Source organism: Phyllostomus discolor, chromosome 6, assembly GCF_004126475.2.
Source record: "Phyllostomus discolor isolate MPI-MPIP mPhyDis1 chromosome 6, mPhyDis1.pri.v3, whole genome shotgun sequence".
NCBI lineage: Eukaryota > Metazoa > Chordata > Mammalia > Chiroptera > Phyllostomidae > Phyllostomus > Phyllostomus discolor.
Window position 1 is genome coordinate 73,941,705 of NC_040908.2, and position 19,456 is coordinate 73,961,160.

At 37.1% G+C, this 19,456-nt stretch overlaps 1 protein-coding gene across 2 annotated transcripts in view; it reads right to left on the reverse strand.

Annotated features, from left to right (window-relative positions):
• Window positions 1-15,088: 15,088 nt before the first annotated feature.
• Window positions 15,089-19,456, reverse strand: part of TMEM182 (transmembrane protein 182) — a 61,854-nt gene continuing 57,486 nt past the window's right edge. For both annotated transcript variants that reach the window (XM_036028343.1, XM_028517619.2), the window contains one exon: window positions 15,089-17,635. In XM_036028343.1, the coding sequence (XP_035884236.1) occupies window positions 17,415-17,635 (221 nt within the window). In that variant the 3' untranslated portion in view covers window positions 15,089-17,414. The remainder of the gene's footprint in view (window positions 17,636-19,456) is intronic.

Consider the following 19,456-nt stretch of genomic DNA (forward strand, 5'->3'; position numbering starts at 1 on the left):
CTAGTGGAATTATGGGTGGAATGTGTTTCTTTCTGCCTATTTGTACATTCTGAATTGTCTAATGAATACGTGTTTTTTTTGAAAAGATGAAAACACTTGGAGTATTAAAAGATTTTCATATCTTTTTTTTTTTTAAAGATTTTATTCATCCATTTTTAGGGAGGGAAGGGAGGGGGAAAGAGAGAGAGAGAGAGAGAGAAACATCAATGTGTGGTTGCTGGGGGTTATGGCCTGCAACCCAGGAATGTACCCTGGCTGGGAATTGAACCTGGGACACTTTAGTTCCCAGCCCGTGCTCAATCCACTGAGCTATGCCAGCCAGGGCCTCAGATTTTCATATCTTTTATTGTATGCCCTATTGTGTCCATGAATAGGCCTTGGAAACTACTTTTCTGAAAGCTTGAAAGGTAGTAAAATTGTAGGTTTTGAGATTTTCCATTCATGATTATCCAAACAACCTTATGAAGCATCCAGATTAATTTTGAACATCTTGCTGTTTATGCACAATCACATGCACAGGTAAAGGTATCAGAAGTCAAACATGTATTGATAATGCTGTCAATAGATAAAAAACCACACTATCTACAAGAATAAGATGTAGCCTCTATTCCAAAGGACTTAAGATATTTTACTCAAAGTGCTACTAGTCATTTAGGCTAATTACATAGAAACAGTAGTAAAGACAATATTTCTTCTATAATCCTTTAAAAAATAAACTCCTCTAATTTTACTACTAATGAATTAAGAAATACCAGAATTTCCTGGCTGGCGTAGCTCAGTGGATTGAGTGTGTGCTGGGAACCAAAGTGTCCCAGGTTCGATTCCCAGCCAGGGTACATTCCCAGGTTGCAGGCCATAACCCCCAGCAACCGCACATTGATGGTTCTCTCTCTCTCTCGATCTCCCTCCCTTCCCTCTCTAAAAAATAAATAAATGAATAAAAATATTTAAAAAAAAAGAAATACTAGAATTTCTCAGAATCTAAATGAAACCAATTTTAAAAATCCACTTTTTGATCATTTCATCACTCCTCTTTCATATACTATACTTTTACTTTTGTCTTAAGGTATTTTCCAAGATCAAAAATGGATAACCAAAAACAAATAGTGAAAAATGCAGATTCAAGTTTCTAGTGCAGTACCTGGTATGTCTTTTGATTGTCCTTAAACAGGAAGCTGAGTATCCCCATCTTACCAGTGGATGTTTTTTTTGACAATCACTGGGATTTTACTAGGTACAGATAAAATTAAAGTCATCAGATACAAGCAAGAAATCCCTTTCTCAAATTTTTATCTAGAGAGGCAAGTCAGGGAGCACTTAACTTCACTAGCAAGATGGGATCTTCTAGATACTCAGTGACATCCTAATGTACTGAGTCTGTTGTCATTTTCCGCTCCTACTCAAAGTTTTGTCAGATCAATCTTTCAACTGTGTTGACTTCCTGGAGTCTTATTTACATGCTTGGCTGACAAACAATGTATTTGACCTATACAGGGTGATTGCCAAACTTTCTGTAACCCCAAGACCTAATGTTGGAACCATGGTAAATATACAATAGAATATTTTTTGTTATTGTCAAATTTAACATAATGAGAGCTTTCTATATCCTGGATATTTTCAGATATGTGACCTCCTTTAAGATGAGGCAGTCACCATTGTCCCTCCATGCATACATTAGCATGCTCCATGACTCCACTCTATTCAGGTCCATCTTCACATCTTTAAATTCTCTGGAGAGAATCATTTTCTTTTTTTTGAAGATTTTATTTATTTATTTTTAGAGAGGGAAGGAAGGGAGAGAGAGAGAGAGAGAAACATCAATGTGCAGTTGCTGGGGGTCATGGCCTGCAACCCAGGCATGTGCCCTGACTGGGAATCGAACCTGCGACACTTTGGTTCGCAGCCCATGCTCAATACACTGAGCTACACCAGCCAGGGCGAGAATCATTTTCAAAATACATAAATTTGCTCTCATTTTCCCAGGTCTTAAAAAATGCTTTCTCTGAATTCACAATCTGTTCTATCTAAAAGCATGACTCTTTGTTCTTCTTCAAAGATGATCTTCTTCTAGAAGTTGCACAAAAATCTTCACTCCTCAAGCCATTCAAAGCTGACTTCTGTTCCCACCCAATGCCAAGATTCCTGTTGTTGTTGTCACGAACAACTTCCAAGCTTCCATAACCAAATCGCACCTTTCCATCCCTATCTTAGTCATCAGCTCAGCAGAGGTGGTAAATATAAAAACTCAGTCTCTTCTCAAAACATTCTCTCTTCTTCATATCATCTTTTCCATCAATCCTTCTATACCTATTTTTGGCCTCTCTCTGGCTCATTCTTCTACTCATCCTCTAAATGTTGGGTATTCCAGTGCAGAGAGAATTACTCTCTCTTCATCCTCCAGAAAGGTCTCATCTTCCCAGTGACTTTCAATTTGGTGACTTCCAAGTGTGAGTCTCCATCTCAAATTGCTCCTCAGAGCTCCTGACACTTATATCCAATTATGTGCCAGTATTACAACTTGGACACTTTATAGGCATCTCCAGCATTACATCACCAAAATGAACATGGATTCTTTTTATTACCAAGCCTGTTCCTTTCCTGTCTTATTCCAGTTTCCTCCATCTAGTCATTTGTTTAAGCCAGAAAATTTTGGAGTGAGTCTTGATTTGTCCCTCTTCATCATTCCGTGCCCAATCTACCAGCAAGTTCTTTCAGTTTTCCCTTCAAAATATACTATAATGGGTCAAGGGCTCAGTATAATTGGTCCTTTCTTACTTCCCCAAATTCATCACAAATCTCTTTCCTTTAGTGCCTAGCCACACAAGCCTCCATCCTGTTCCTAGAATAAGCCAAGCTCTTTTCTACTTCCAGGCCTTCTCTCCCACTAGTGCCCCTCCATGAAAAGTTTGTACTACCACTTTTCATCCTGATGGCCCGTTCATGTCTGTTATTTGTCAGTATACTCAAAATTTTCTCCTTCAATTCAGATTTTTTTTCCTTACAAGACTTCTCTGGCTATCCATCAGTTACTGTTTTATCTGTCATTATATCTCGTGTATTTTACTTTAAAGTATTTATCACCATTTATAAATTCAATTATCTTTGGTTTACTTATTTGTTGTCTATATCCTTTCTTTTAATCCTAGCTTGGAGAATGAAAATACCATATCTGTCTTGTTTAGTAAAATATATCCAATATTAAATATTTACTATCCAATATCCAATTTACTAAATATTATAGCATCATCTGTGACACAGTTACTGTTGTTGAATAAGCTTTTAAATATTTTAGATGAATAAATTGAGCCAAGGTGAGGTGGAATAATTTGTCAAGTTATAAGTTTAAAATCCAGGATTGAAATGTAGGTCTTCATACACAGATTTCTCACTTTTCCCACCATACCATAGGATCCTCCTTAAGGTGACATAAATAAGGTGTTCGTGGAGAATCCACTTGACTTACTCTTCTGCAGGGGAATTAAATGAATGTACAAATCAAGGTATGTTGCTTTAGAAAGGAAATATTTTATAAAACAAAATTTATAACTACTAAAGATATGCATCAACAACTATCAAATGTCTAGGTATCTATTGCTAGAAGATGCTAGAAGACAGGGTCATTGCCTATGGGCATTCATAGGGTAAGACATGACCAGTCCATTCCACATGCATCACCATGTATGCCCTGGATAAAAAAAAAGACACAGGTCATGATACCAGTCACTGAGTCTCCCCTATATCTAACTCACCACTGGGAGAGGCTGAAATATCCTAAGGATGAAGCATACCCCACTTTTCAGCAAAACTTAAAGCTCAGGTATACTGGAGACAGAGAGAAATTTGGATATGTGTATATACACATATAATTTAAATGCAGGCATTTCTTATATAACATACATATACACATTATAGACGTAAAAATTATGTGTGCATATTCAGATGTGTATCCATTCAAATTATATATATACATATATACAGCTTTATCCAAATTTTTATATAGATGTGTATACATACCACATAATACATACATACAAACATACATAGGTATTTGGGTATATGTGTACACACACATGCACATAGGTTAATTCAACTCTCTGTTTGACATCTCTTCAAATATTTACATATACCCATACAATTCTTGAGAAAATTTTTCTTGTATGTTTTGGGGAAGTGAAGATGATATATCAATATTTCTTATAGTGTCTTTGTATAAACCACACCAAAATATAAGGCAGTAAGCATAATTCTTTACATATCACACTTTTATTATTTTAAAGGATAATTTTATTCTCATTTGAGAGGAAGGATAAGGGAGAAAGAGAAAGAGAGCCAGAATGAAACAGAAAGAGAGAGAGAAACATCAACGTGAGAAAGAAACCTCAGTAGGTTGCGTCCAGCATGTGTACCCTGACCAGGGATTGAACACGCAACCTAGATATGTGCCCTGACTGAAATCAAACCAGCAACATTTAGGTGTATGGGATGATGCTCCAACCAACTGAACCATACTTGTCAGGGCCATATAAGTCTTTTAAAAGCTATATTGTTTAAATACCTGTTTGTTTAGATAGTTTTCAACATCAATGCTATTTGCAGGCATTGGTGAATCTTTTTTAAAGATTTAATTTATTTATTTTTAAAGAGGAAAGGGAGGGAATAAGAGAGAGGCAGGGAGAGAGAGAGAGACATCAATGTGCAGTTGCTGGGGGCTGTGGCCTGCCACCCAGGCATGTGCCCTGACTGGGAATCGAACCTGTGATGCTTTGGTTCGCAGCCCATGCTCAATCCACTGAGCTACACCAGCCAGGGTGCATTGGTGAATTTTCTAACAGTGACTTTCTTTTTAGGAGGAATGGAGAAAGAAATACAAACAAAAAAAAAAAAGAAATTGCCACATAAAGGAGGAACCATCTACAGTTTCAGTGAATATATCAGAATAACTCCTGGACTCCCAGAAGAATGAGAGTATTAAAATTTTTTCTGTGTGTACTTACTCCAGTGAGTCATCCCCCAATGCTAAATTATGTACCTAATATTCAGGATCAGTGCAGGTTTCCAATTACTCCAGCCATGCTTATTTCATAAAGCCAATGTAAACTATCCTCACCATGTGTGAGAACCAGAAAAATCATTACTTAATGAACTCAAAATCATTCTAATTTATTTATAGATATCTTATAAACTATAATATATTCATACATATATGCAAAATAGAATTATTAGACATACCATGTGATTCTTCACATGTTATGAAAACAAGTTCAACCAACCAATTGCCTCTTCAATGTTTTACATCAACTACCCACTGGTAAGAAAAATGACCCTTTAAAAGGTAAAGTGGGACTTAGTACTTCTCCATGGTAACTTTAGACTTATTCTATCTAATAATTACTACTCCAGGAGGATTCAAATGTTCCTGAAGACACAGCTGCTAGCATTTGCCTTGGTTTGCTAGTTCAGAAACTCTGAATGCTAACTGGATACTTTTCTTTCTTTCTTTTCCTGCTAACCTAGTTAAATAGTCCTTTGCTTAGTTTATGCTTATTATAATATGTGTGGTGGTAATACTTCCCCACCCTCTTTGGTTTTTAACATATCTCATATACTATCTTCCTAAGTTTTTGTTGGAATTTTTCTACCCACATTGATCACTACTAAGAAAATGTCTCAAAATATTCAATTCCTTTAGACAATCAACAAACATTTAATTTCTATTATTTCTTTTGTGTGAGCCCCCAAATTGCTGATGGAGTCCCACCAAAATCAAATCGGGGAAGGAGGAAGATGGTGGTGAGGTAGGAGGGAGCAGATTCAACTCCTTCCTACACTTAGGAGAAAAACCTAGCAGATCTATGGAGGAACAAAGCAAACAGCCAACAGTATCCCAGCATATATGAAAATAAGATACCAAAAATTGTAGTGGACACTGAAAAACCAGATAGTAAGGATAGCGCTTCAGGACAGTAAGGTTCCAGGAACTAGTGCAGGGACCAGTGCAGCTGCAGCCCCAGGTTCGCGCCCACCACCAGTCTGCCACAGAGTCCATGGGAGAGAGCCAGGTCAACGGCTCCCTCCCCAGCCAAACATGGTTTGAATAGCACCCGGAGAGACCTGGTTGCTTAAAGTCCCAGACAGGGGAGTAAGAACTCAGTGGCAAACACACAGGGCTTGTGAGCACCCACATAGTCTGTGGATGCCAGTTGGGGAGAGTTGAGAGTCCCACAGTGACAGGCCCTGACCCCAATAATCACTGGTCTGGCTGGAGAATTGGGCTGTGTGAGAGGCCAGGCCATTGTACAGAGTGGCAGGCTCGAGTAGGAGGAATTTCTCAAAAAAGAAAAAGTGAAAAGACAGACACTGTTTGGGGAATTCTCCTGCAGCAGCCACTCCAGCCTCCCCCACACCCAGCCAGGCAGGGATCCCAAGGTTGCACGTAAGGTTGCCTGGAAGGCCCTGCGCAACCCCATAGCACGGAGAAGGGTGCACACCTGAACCCATGGGACCAAGGCAGCCTTGCTGAGAGCGCTCACCCGCACCCCAGCCCACAGCAGTAACCCCAGGGAAAGTGTGCTCTGAGGAAGGCCTGGAACTCACACCCAAGGCGCTGGGGAGAGGCACCAGGCTACCTGTGGGAAGAGTGCGCAGTGCAGATCAGAAGGGAGAAAAACCATACCAATTGCCCCTCAGCCTGCTGCAGTCAGCAAGACCAGAAAAATCGGTTTGGCCAGTTTGAAACCAACAAGAGGCTTTGTTTTTAAGTAATTTTTTTTATTTTTTTTATTTTTATTACTTTTTTATCTTTCAATTCCTTTTTCCTCTCTTTCTTCTTTCTTGTTTTATTCCTTCTTCCTTTCTTTTAATTTTATCTCTTCTTCATTCCTTCTTCTGCCTTTTTGTTTTTTTAAATACCCACAAGTGAGACAAAAAAACCTGGAAGACCCAGGGTTGGACCCAAAGAGGGGGCATCCCAACAGCTGAGACAGTGAGATAAATTCCACTTTGTTATTACAGAGAAGCTGCAAGTTATTGCATATTTGTATTATTGTTTTTTTCATTATTCTTCATCTTTTATTTTAATAGTATTTTGTATTCCTCTTTTTTCTATATAATCTGTTTTGCTTGGCTGGTTATATTGTATCATTTGACAGGTTTCCCCTGTTCCCTCTTTCATGGTGTATTGCTAATTTACTGTCCTTCACTTCACTTGTATTCCATTAGCACACTACTCAATGTCCTTATACTCCCTATTCTTGTTGTCCAGATCACATAGATTCTATCATAGGATTGTTACTCTAATACTATTGTAAATAATAGCTGTTCCAAACAATTGTAAATACTTCACAATACCCCCCCCCCCAGATCTTAGCCCACTTCACAGTTTCCTGAACTCTATTACTGTAGTGGTTAACTCCATTCTCTCACACACTACACTTATTTATTATCCTTTATTCTCACCTTACCTCAGAATCTGACCTCTCACAACCTCACTGCTTTCTAGATCCAACTCACAATCCTTCCCTCCCTAACAAGTTTTATCTTTTTTCCACCCTTTCTAAAAAGTGGCTACTTTGGTGGAAGATCACGGTTAACACTCTACATAGCCAAAGGGTCTCCTATTTCTTCTCTACCAGCTACTACTGTAAATATCATAGAATACTCTCTTGTTGTCTTAAACTGTTTTGCCTCCCACCTCCAAATGATCACAAAAAAGAGTAGGTAAAAGTGGTGAACACCAGGATACCCACTGGAAGACGAAACCAACAACAAAGGAACAACCAACAGATAACAACAAAAGAAGGTGAAGGAGGGAATGGAAGCCACATAAACCTCAATCCAGGACCTATCTGGAAATACTACTAAATAGTGGAGAAACTACCCAGTACAAACAACTGAACAAGAGCAAGAGTGAATCCTCAAGACTTTGTACACACAGAAAAACCAGCTTCAACACAACCTACCCTCACCAGCACAGCAAAATACAAGAGGTGGTAGACAGAGTGACCTTCAGTTAACTACCTGGTGGGAAGGACCCACTAAAGAAAGACCCAACAACAATCAAAACCCAAAGAAAAACACAGAGGCAGCATACATGACAGCCCAAGACCAGTGAGCTCTGGGAATCAAGGAGACTGCACCAATGAATCTCACATGTATTCTAACACAGAAGTTCAAACCATAAACCCAGGGAATCAGAAAAGAACAATTTAAGAAGCTGAGGCTAACAAGAAGAGTCTCACAAATAATGGGAAGAGAAAGAAAAATCCCCAAATGAAAGGAAAGGAGGAAGCCTCAGAAAGAATGCTAAATGAAATAGAGGAAACATGACTATCAGATATTAAGTTCAAACCAATGGTTATCAGGAAGTTCAATGAGCTCACAATGAATTACCAGAAACTACAGGGAAACTACAATTAGCTCACTGCAAACTATTATCAACATGAAAAAGGAAATAGAAACTATCAACAAGGGCCAAGAAGAAATGAAGAATACAATTTCTGAATTGAAGAACACAGTAGAAGGATCAAAAGCAGGATCAATGAAGCAGATTATCAGATCAGTGAGCTGGAGGACAAAGTAGAAAAAAACACCCAGAAAGAGCAAGAAAAGGAAAAGAGGCTCAGAAAGAATGAAGAGGGATTAAGAGAAATGCAAGACAATATGAAATGTAATAATATTCATATAATAGGGATACCAGAAGGAGAAGAAAAAACAGCAAGGGATAGAAAACCAATTTGAAAAAGTAATGATGGAAAACTTCCCTAATTTGATGAGAGAAAAAGTCATGCAAATCCCAGAAACACAGAGAGTCCCAATCAAGAGGAACCCAAAGAGGCCCACCTCACGACACACCATAATTAAAATGGCAAAATTTCAAGACAAAGAGAGAATCATAAAGGCAGCAAAGGAAAAACAGGAAGTAACATACAAGGGTGCCCCAATAAGGTTAGCAACTGACTTCTCAATGGAAACTCCTTAAGGCAGAAGAGAATGGCAAGAAATATTTCAAGTAATGTGAACCAGAGGCCTGCAACCAAGGCTACTTTATCCAGCAAGAATCTCAATCAAGATTAAAGAACAAATAAGGAGTTTCCCAGACAAAAGAAGTATAAAAGAACACACCCCCACCAAATCAGCTCTACAAGGGATGCTAAAGGGACTGCTTTAAGGAAAGGAAGGAAAAGAGAGAGAGAGAGAGAGAGAGAGAGAGAGAGAGAGAAACACAGGTACAAAAATAGCAATGAATAAGTACCTATCAATAATAACCTTAAAGATAAATGGATTGAATGCTCCAATTAAAAGACATAGAATAGCTAAATAGATAAGAAAGCATGACCCACACATATTCTGCCTACAAGAGACCTACACCAGGACAAAAGACCTACACAGACTGAAAGCAAAGGGCTAGAAACAAATTTTCCAAGCAAGCAGACAGGAAAAAAAAAAGCCTGGGTAGCAACACTCACATAGACAAAATAGACTTCCAAAAAAGGGACATAAAGAGAGACCCAGAAGGTCACTACATAAAACTTAAGGGAAGACTCCACCAAGAAGACATAAACATTGTAGATATATATGCACCCAACATAGGAGGACCCAAATACATAAAGAAAATCTTAGAGGACTTCAAGAAAGACAGTGACAGCAACACAATATAGTAGGGGATTTCAATACTCCACTGTGAAAAATGGACAGATCTTCCATACAAAGTATCAACAAAAGTATTGTGGAATTGGACAATGCCCTAGATGAAATGAACTAAACTGATATATATAGAGCCCTTCATCCCAAAGAAGCAGAAATACACATTCTTTTAAAATTCACGTGGAACCTTTTCAAAGATAGACTACACAATGGGACACAAAACAAGCCTCAACAAATTCAAGAAAACTGAAAGCATACCAAGCATTTTCTCTAACCACAAGGGACTGAAACTAGAAACCAACCCCAAGGAAAAGAACCCAAAACACTCAGACTCATGGAGGCTGAAGAGCATACTATTAAACAATGAATGGGTCAAGAATAAAATTAAGAAAGAAACCAAAAAGTCTCTGGAAATGAATGAAAATTAACTCACAAAAACCCAAAACTTATGGGACACAGCCAAGGCAGTCCTGAGAGGAAAGTTCAAAGCAATACAGGTCCACCTAAAAAAGATAGCAACATTCCAAACAAATATCTAACCCTATGCCTACAAGAACTCAAGGAAAAACAACAAAGACAGCCCAAAGCAAGTACAAGGAAGGAAATAACCTAGATCAGAGCAGAATTAAATGACATAGAGACTAAAAGCACAATTCCAGGAGCTGCTTCTTTGAAAAGATAAACAAAATTGATGAGCCTTTAATCAGGCTCATCAAGAAAAAAAGAGGATCCAAATAAACACAATCAGAAATGAAAGAGGAGAGATTACAACTGACATGACCGAAATACAAAGGATTGTAAGAAATTACTGTGAAGAACTGTATGCCAAGAAATTTGAAAACCTAGGTGAAATGGACAAATTTCTAGAAAAATACAGTATTCCAAAACTCAATGAAAAAGAAGCAGAAAGCCTGAACAGACCAATAACAACAAAAGAAATTGAAGCAGTAATCAAAAAACTCCTGACACACAAAAGCCCTGGACCAGATGGTTTCACAGGAGAATTTACAAAGCATCTAAGGGAGAGCTAACCCCTATCCTTCACAGACTATTCCAAAAACTACAAAATGATGAAAGACTCTCACACCCTTTTTATGAAGCCAGCATCATCCTAATCGCAAAACCAGATAAGGACACAACAAAGAAAGAAAACTTCAGACCAATATTGCTGATGCACATAGCTGCTAAAATCCTCAACAAACTATTGGCAAACCACATCCAACAATACATTAAAAAGATCATACACCATGACCAAGGGGCATTCATCCCAGGGATGCAAGGATGGTTCAATATTAGCAAATCAGTAAATGTAATACATCACATAAACAAAAGCAAACACAAAAATCACATGATCATATCAATAGATGCAGATAAGATGCAGTGCCTATTTATGATAAAAACACTCAGCAAAGTGGGAATAGAGAGAGCATTCCTCAACATAATAAAAGCCATATATGAGAGACCTACAGTCAACATCATACTAAATGGAAAAAAATAAAATCTTTTCCACTAAGATCAGGAACAAGACAAGGCTGTCCACTTTCACCACTTCTATTCAATATATTATTGGAAGTTTTAGCCACAGCAATTAGACAAGAAAAAGAAATAAAAGGCATCCAAATTAGAAAGGATGAAACAAAACTGTCATTGTTTGCAGATGCCATGATAGTGTACATAGAAATCCTATAGACTCCAACAAAAAACTGCTTGACCTAATAAATGAATTTGGCAAAACAGTGGGATACAAAGTCAATATCCAGAAATCAAAGGCATTTTTGTATACCAACAATGAAACTGCAGAATCAGAAATCAAGAAAAAATCCCATTTGAAATAGCAAAAAATATATATAAAATACCTAGGAATAAACCTAACCAAGGATGTAAAAGACCTGTATGCAGAAAACTACACAACACTGAAGAAAGAAATCAAGGAAGACACAAACAAATGGAAACATATACCGTGTTCATGGATTGGAAGAATTAATATCACCAAAATGTCCATACTACCCAAAGCAATGTACACATTCAATGCAATTCCTATTAAAGTACCAATGGCATATTTCACAGACATAGAACAAACACTTCAAAAGTTTATATACAATGATAAACAACCCCAAATAGCTGGTGCAATTTTGAGAAAGAAGAGCAAAGTAGGAGGGATTACAATATCTGATACCAAGCTATATTACAAGGCCACTGTAATCAAAACAGCCTGGTACTGGCATAAAAACAGGCACATGGACCAATGGAACAGAACAGAGTGCCCAGAAGTAAACCCAAGTCTCTATGGTCAATTAATATTTGATAAAGGGGGCAGCAACATAAAATGGAGTAAAACTAACCTCTTCAACAAGATGTGTTGAGAGAACTGGACAGCTATGTGCAAAAAAATGAAACTTGAGCACCAACTTACACCATACACAAAAATAAATTCAAGGTGGATAAAAGACTTAAGTATAAAACATGACACCATTAAAGTCCTAGAGGGGATCATAGATAGGAAAATCTCAGATATTTCATACAACAACATTTGTACTGATATGTCCTAGAGCAAGGGGCATAAAGGAAAGAATAAACACATGGGATCTCATCAAAATAAAAAGCTGCTGCATGGCTAAAGAAAACAGTATTAAAATAAAGAGAACCAACTGTATGCGAAAGCATGTTTGTGAATGATATCTCAGACAAGGGTTTAATCTCCAAAATATATAAAGAACTTACACAACTTCACTCTAAGAAGACAAGCAACCCAACTAAAAAATGGACAAAGGACTTGAACAGACAGTTCTCCAAGGAAGACATACAGAGGTTCCAGAGACACATGAAGAGATTCTTAGTATTACTAGCTATCAGAGAGATGCAAATTAAAACCACAATGACCTGGCTGGCATAGCTCAGTGGATTGAGCGCAGGCTGCAAACCAAAGTGTCTCAGGTTCAATTCCCAGCCAGGGTATATGCCTGGGTTGCAGGCCATGGCCCCCAGCAACCGCACATTGATGTATGTCTCTCTCTGTCTCTCTCTCTATCTATCTATCTATCTCCATCCCTTCTCTCTCTAAAAATAAATAAAATCTTTCAAAAAAAAAACCCACAATGAGACACCACTTCACACCAGTCAGAATGGCCACCATAAACAAAGCAACAAACAAGTGTTGGAGAGGTTGTGGAGAAAAAGAGACCCTAGAGCACTGTGGTGGGATTGCAGACTGGCACAACCACTATGGAAAATAGTACAGAACCTCCTCAGAAAACTGAAAATGAATCTGCCTTTTGACCCAGCAATTCCACTGCCAGGATTATATCCTAAGAACCCTGAAACACCAGTCCAAAAGAAGCTATGCACTTCAATGTTCATAGCAGCACAATTTGCAATAGCCAAGTGTTGGAAGCAACCTAGGTGCCCATCAGTAAATGAATGAATGAAAAAACTATGATACATGTACACAATGGAATTCTATGCAGCAGAAAGAAAGAAGGCGCTCCTACCCTTTGGGACAGCATTGATGGACCTGGAAAGCATTATGCTAAGTGAGATAAGCCAGACAGTGAAGGACAAATACCATATGATCTCAACTATAACAGGAACCTAATCAACAAAACAAACAAACAAAATATAGTCAAAGACACTGAAATAGAGAACAGGTGACAGCGACCAGATGGGAAAAGGGAGGGAATTTGGGGGGAAAAGGGAAGGGTTTACAGGAACAAGTATAAAGGACACATGGAGAAAAACTAGGGGGGTGGAAATGGGATGAAGGTGGGGAGGGCTCGGGGGTGTGGTCTGGGATAGGAATAAAAGACAGAAAACTATACTTGAACAACAATTAAAATTTAAAAAGTTGCAACAGTGAAAGCAAAAAAAGAAAAAGAAAAAAAAACCCAGAACTCGGGAACGCATCTCCTTGCCCATTAATATGAAGTCTGTCCAGAAAGTATCCATCCATGTGCTATGTAAAATAGAGACACTTATTGTAGAAGATACAAGATACAAGAAACATTGTACATAGAACAATGATGACTCAGATCCCTTCAAAGTTGGAACTTTGGGACCTTACACAGTTCTCCCACTGTCTTTTCCACTTTTCAAAACACTGCAAAATTCTTTGTTAGAATCACCATCATCAGCTGCCCTATTTTGACAATTTTCCTCAATCTCATCAATGGTCTGAAATCTCCTCCCTTTCAAAGGTGGTTTCAGTTTTGGGAAAAGCCAGAAATTACAGGATGTCAAATCTGGCCTGTATGGGGGCTGAGTCAGATGGGTCACCAATCTTTGTTGACTGCAGTCTGTACACGTTCACCATTCTCAAGTGTTCTGCTTGTTGCAGACTGTCCAGAACATAGATCATTTTCAACAGATTCTCTACCATCTTTGAAGCATTTGTACCACACTTTTATTTGTCCTATGCTCATTTTATCATTCTCAAAAGTCTTCTGAATCATCACAATAGTTTCTGCAGAAGGATGTTCAAGCCTAATGCAAAATACGACACAGATTCATTGCTCTACTCACTCAGTAATTTTGAATGTGATGGCCACACAGTACACATGCTCACTCAATGGCATTTACCACCCCCACTGACTAGTACAGTGAAACCTTCATTGTTCACACATGTGCATTCCAGTCCACTCTCCTTGGCTGCCAGGTTGCATAGATGTTACCTAAACTATTTTCTTTATATTAACATGGCTGGACTTTTCCCAGACAGTCCTCCTATATCTTGCCATATAACCCCATCACTATTGGTCTTTCCCTGAAATGCTAGCTACCTGCATACATATGCCCAGTTTACTTTTACTAACATCCCATTTTTACCTAACTCTTCTGATGTTCCAAGTCTCTTATAAGCCTAATTTGGCTACTTTCATAAACATAAATTGAGTTTTGTGTTGAACTGAGTAGACCTCATCATCAGTGGAGTTAAACAGTTAAAATGGCACTCAGGGAAATACAGCTATATTACTGTTCTTCAAGAAAAGATGATTTTTAAGACTTTTTATCTCAAATATATTCATTTTCATCATTCATTTTATCTCTTTCGATCCAAACTTATAACACATGCACATACACATGTGTTGATAACAAGTGATAATTACCAAATATTGACACCTTCTCTACCATATGCCCTTATAAGTGGATTTAATCTTCACTTTCAACAAATACATGTCATAGGTTAGTCATAAAAGTGACTAAATGACCAGTAAGGGCACACATAATAATATTTTTAAGTCCTACACCCAACCCCTAAATTAAATACCATCATTTCACTTCTCTGTGTGGTTTTCCCAGGCAGTACCAAAGCACATGCTTGCTACCTGCTACCCAACCAAAGGAAATCCACTGAACAAATGCCACATGGAGAGATCACAGTTCTTACCCAAGTCCAGGGACATGATTCACTCCCTCTTATTTCAATTCTAGAATTATCACAGAAATACTATATTTGTCAAATTAAAAGTTTATGATGCAAAACCCACACTCAAGATTTCAACACCTTGGAATCTCCTGAAAATTCATTAACATAGTCAATAGGGAAATAAAAGAAAACATACTATCCAAAATCAGACATAAAACCATTACAAAAATATATTATATATCTCTGCTATTTTTAAGTATATTTTACTCATGAGAGCAAATGCAACTCATTTTTCTCCCTTCTGCACTTACTGGTGGTAGATCAGGAAATGCATTAGCATTAATATAACTGATGCATTGCAACCACAAAATACTTCCAAAGTGTGGATCTGTATAAAAGTGTCATGCACATCAGATATTCAGACTGTTGCCTTATGGTAAATATATGGTAGCTGCATAAGTACATCAGAAAGTGAGGGTAAACATCTGAAATTTATAAATATTCAAAATTTTACTGAAAGCAGCTTGTATGTGAAATTTAAATGACATATAATACACCAGAAAAAGGCTCCATTCCAAGGTTCTGCAAAAAAAAAGAATTGTATTTACAGATGACATGAAGTAATCAAATACATCTAACATCATCTGGAGAACTTAATGGCATGCCACAATTTAATATTACAGTCAATATGCAGAGAAAAACCTGTAATTATTTTTCTAATCATTAAGCCAAAAGCAAAGAACTAAATGAATCAATATAAAAATGAAACAGAAAAAGACAAATGAAAGTACCACAACATTGTTTATGATATAATTGAAATGGCTTGAAAAACCAGTTACAGCTTTGTTGTATTTTTATTTTGTTTCTTTGTCTCTACTACATGCAAGTCCTAACTGTCCCTAAGCACTAAAATGCCACTCATGATTCTGTAGATACTTCAGACCTTTGCTATTCCTCCAGAAATCCCTCCCATTGAAATGAGGCTAACGGAAAACACAAGCTGTGTGGTGAAGACTCTGGCAACCTGTCCTTGTGGGCCAGCTAGAAGGAAGCCACAGTCTCTCTACTCCACAGTATATTCTAGGTACCACTCAGTCTGTCTCTGAGTCCTGCCCCTGTATCAACCCAGCTATGCAATGAAATGCTGCTTCTGGTAAAACCTCACCACCATGCTGGACTCTGTTTCATTATGAACAACCAATTCCCCCACGGTGGAGGTTTCGAAAATGAAAAAAGATGGATTTGATTTCAATCAAAGTTAGTGCCAGGAAAACATCTTTGATACTTAAAATGTCTATGCAGAATTATTCTACCCCCACCCCAAACCCCACCCCCTGCAAAAAAGCAAAAGTTTTTTTTCAAAGAGATTAAAAGGAAATAGAAATTTGTAAATGTTTAAATTCCTGATGTAGAGATGAAGAAATTAAGGAACAATAATTAAGGGAATCAAATGATCAGAATAACAATAATCCATAAAATCTTGGAAAAGTTGTTATTTCATAGATTTCAATAAAGCAAGGTTATCAACACCCTCATATGGGAGTATTTTGTGCATATTAAAGCACATTTCATCAATAAATTTTCATAAGTTGAACATAGTATCAATATAATATTAAATGGGAACTTTAAAATATCAAGTAGAATTATATAGTAAGCTAAGTTTCTTAGTTTTTATATATTTCCAACTATATTAAATGTGTAATTAACCCACTTTAAGTTCTCAAAATCCAATCTGCATTATATGTATTTTGATGCACAGATTTGCCACGTTTAAATACAATTCAATGTTCTGTAGGCATGCACAATTAAGTGAAAAAATTAGGTAGTCAAACTACTGTTGATAAGAAAGTGGAAAGGGTTTTGTTGTGGCCCATTTTAACTGATGAGTTTGTGTGGCTCCTGCTACAAGAACATCTGCTATCTATTTTTAAATAATGATACTCACAGGAGTCATATGTGTGGATATGTATGTGTATGGAGAGAAAATGAAGTAAATTCTCTGACATTTGTTTTACATTCTTAATTATTCTACAAAGATTATTTTGTTAAGTAGAAACAGAAGTGAGTGCCAAGAGGGAGGCTTCAAATCAAACCTTGATTTGCCCCAGCTGATGGTATTATGCTATTATTATACCTGTATATATTTTTAACCTGTGTTAACTCTAACAAGTACAATGAGAGGAAGTCATGTTATCTTCTCCCTAAAAAACAATAGGTTCTTGATAGCACTCAAATACATGGAAACATGTTGGTGTCTAAAGAGATTCTAGTACCTTCTTATGAGAGAAAAATCACAAGTTAAATGATTGATTCAAATAGCAACTGAAAAGTTACATCAACTAATTCTATGCTAGGATCACTAAACAAATAAAAATAAAATATGATCTCAAGAAAACATGTGGAAATAGTTTGATTAGTGATGTATCTGAATATGCCTTCCAACAACTAGAAAAAGTAATCCAGAGAGCAAAGAAAAAAATATCCCTGCTGGGGCCAGAAAAAATGACCAGCCATACAGAACAGAAGGTGTGAAATCCAAGCAGTCTTTCAATTTCATGTTTCTGTAGCTTTCCATGTCAGCCACTGCCTGGACCCAGATAACGTACAGCATCACCACCAAGGAAAACAGGATGCCTGAGAAAAAACAAAACAAAAGACCTTTAGTCTTTCTGAAGATGTTTTCCCAAGAACACTCACCCATCATTTGCCTAAAATGATATGTCTCTAAAAATATAATTCTAACTAAATCATCTACTTTGTGTCAGACCTTTTATTATGTACTTTACATGCACATCATTTGGTTTAATTGTCAAAGCACTGTGATGAGGGTTATATCAGTATAAGAACCATAACAAGGCAACAGCTGACATGTATTTATTGAGTACTTACTGTGTGCCAGGCACTGTATTAGGAGCTTATGAACATAAAGAGTTAAAGATTCCTGCCTCTTGGAATTTATTCTAACATTTGTCCTTCTTTACTGGTTTAGAATACATTATTTGTAATACATTATTTTTTTCATTATGTACAATGAACTGGTAAAATAGGTACTGTTAACCCCTAGTTTTAAATATGTGCAAACATAGCTAGTAGTCTTCTAAGCTCACTTTTAGCTCAGGTCTTTCTGACTATTGTTATATTATTATAACACAGATAATTAGTGCTACAGTTAAATATGGTCGTGAAAATAGAAATCAAATTAAGTACCAGATATTAAAATGTAAAAGAATATGCATGGTTCTTTAAAATTAAAATATATATGCTAAAGATTGATTATAGCATAAAGAAACACTGCCCTGAAAGAATGAGGGAGGAGACTAAACATAAAGATTCTGTGGAACAGGAAAATCACAGGCCTCAGATCAAGAGCCTATTAAATAAAGAAAAGGATGAGTGAAGAAGGGAGGGAGGGAGGGAGGAAGGAAGGAAAGAATGAGCCTAACCAAGAACAAGAAGTCAATATCACAATTTATCAACAGTTTCAATGAAACTGTAATCCACCTGTTCAAATATACTGTTGGAATTGTAAGAATAGAGAAAATACAGTGTTGGACATTTGGTCTTAACAAAAAATTGACAGAATAACTTCAAGAATGCTAAATTTTGAGAATGCCACTAAATACATACTTTTCCATGTTACTGTGACTATAATAACAGGAGGGAGCGACTGGGTCACACTGACCTGCAAATTCAAGACCATCAGCTAAGCTGTTTCACTAGTGAGTGAATGACAGGTCCCATGCATAAACCACACATCCTGAGGGACTTAAATTTGTCCTAAAGCAAAACACACTTGAGGTCACTTGCTATTTGTTCAAAAGTTCAATCCAAACATGTCAAAGATAATGAACTGACCCATCAGGTATTAAATATACATATTTTAAATGCTGGTCTGTCTGAAAGAGAAGGATAACTCTCTGATGAGGAGCAGAGACTGAGCTCTATTGGCAAGAGAGGGTCACTGATTGGCAAGCCATCAGTCACCCCTGTGGAGTTAGTTGTGCTCCTACAGTATTTAGGATGTCTTTTCCCTTTTGATCATCAATTTCATAAACAATCTTAACAAGTAAACACAAAAGAAGAAAAACTCATAAATATGTCAAGGTGTGTCCATATCAGAGCTTCAACTTTCTTATAATCATGATACACAAAAGTAAGGAGAAATTAACATAGATGCCTCATTAATAAAAAACATCCTTCACACCTGTTGTCTGTAATGCAAATGCAAATACTAGAGCACAAAATAGAGCAATTTAACCACTGAAAAACAATTGTATTACAGGGAAATAGTAAACTCATAGCCTGCAAGCAAACTCCTATGAAGCCATACCTCAGATTTTGACAATGATATGGCAATGCTATGTGTTGTCTAGAACCCTGAGCATTTCAATACATTTTTCAGCAACTATATAAACAATGTTCTCTGATAATGTAAAAGTTTGACTTAGTGATTTG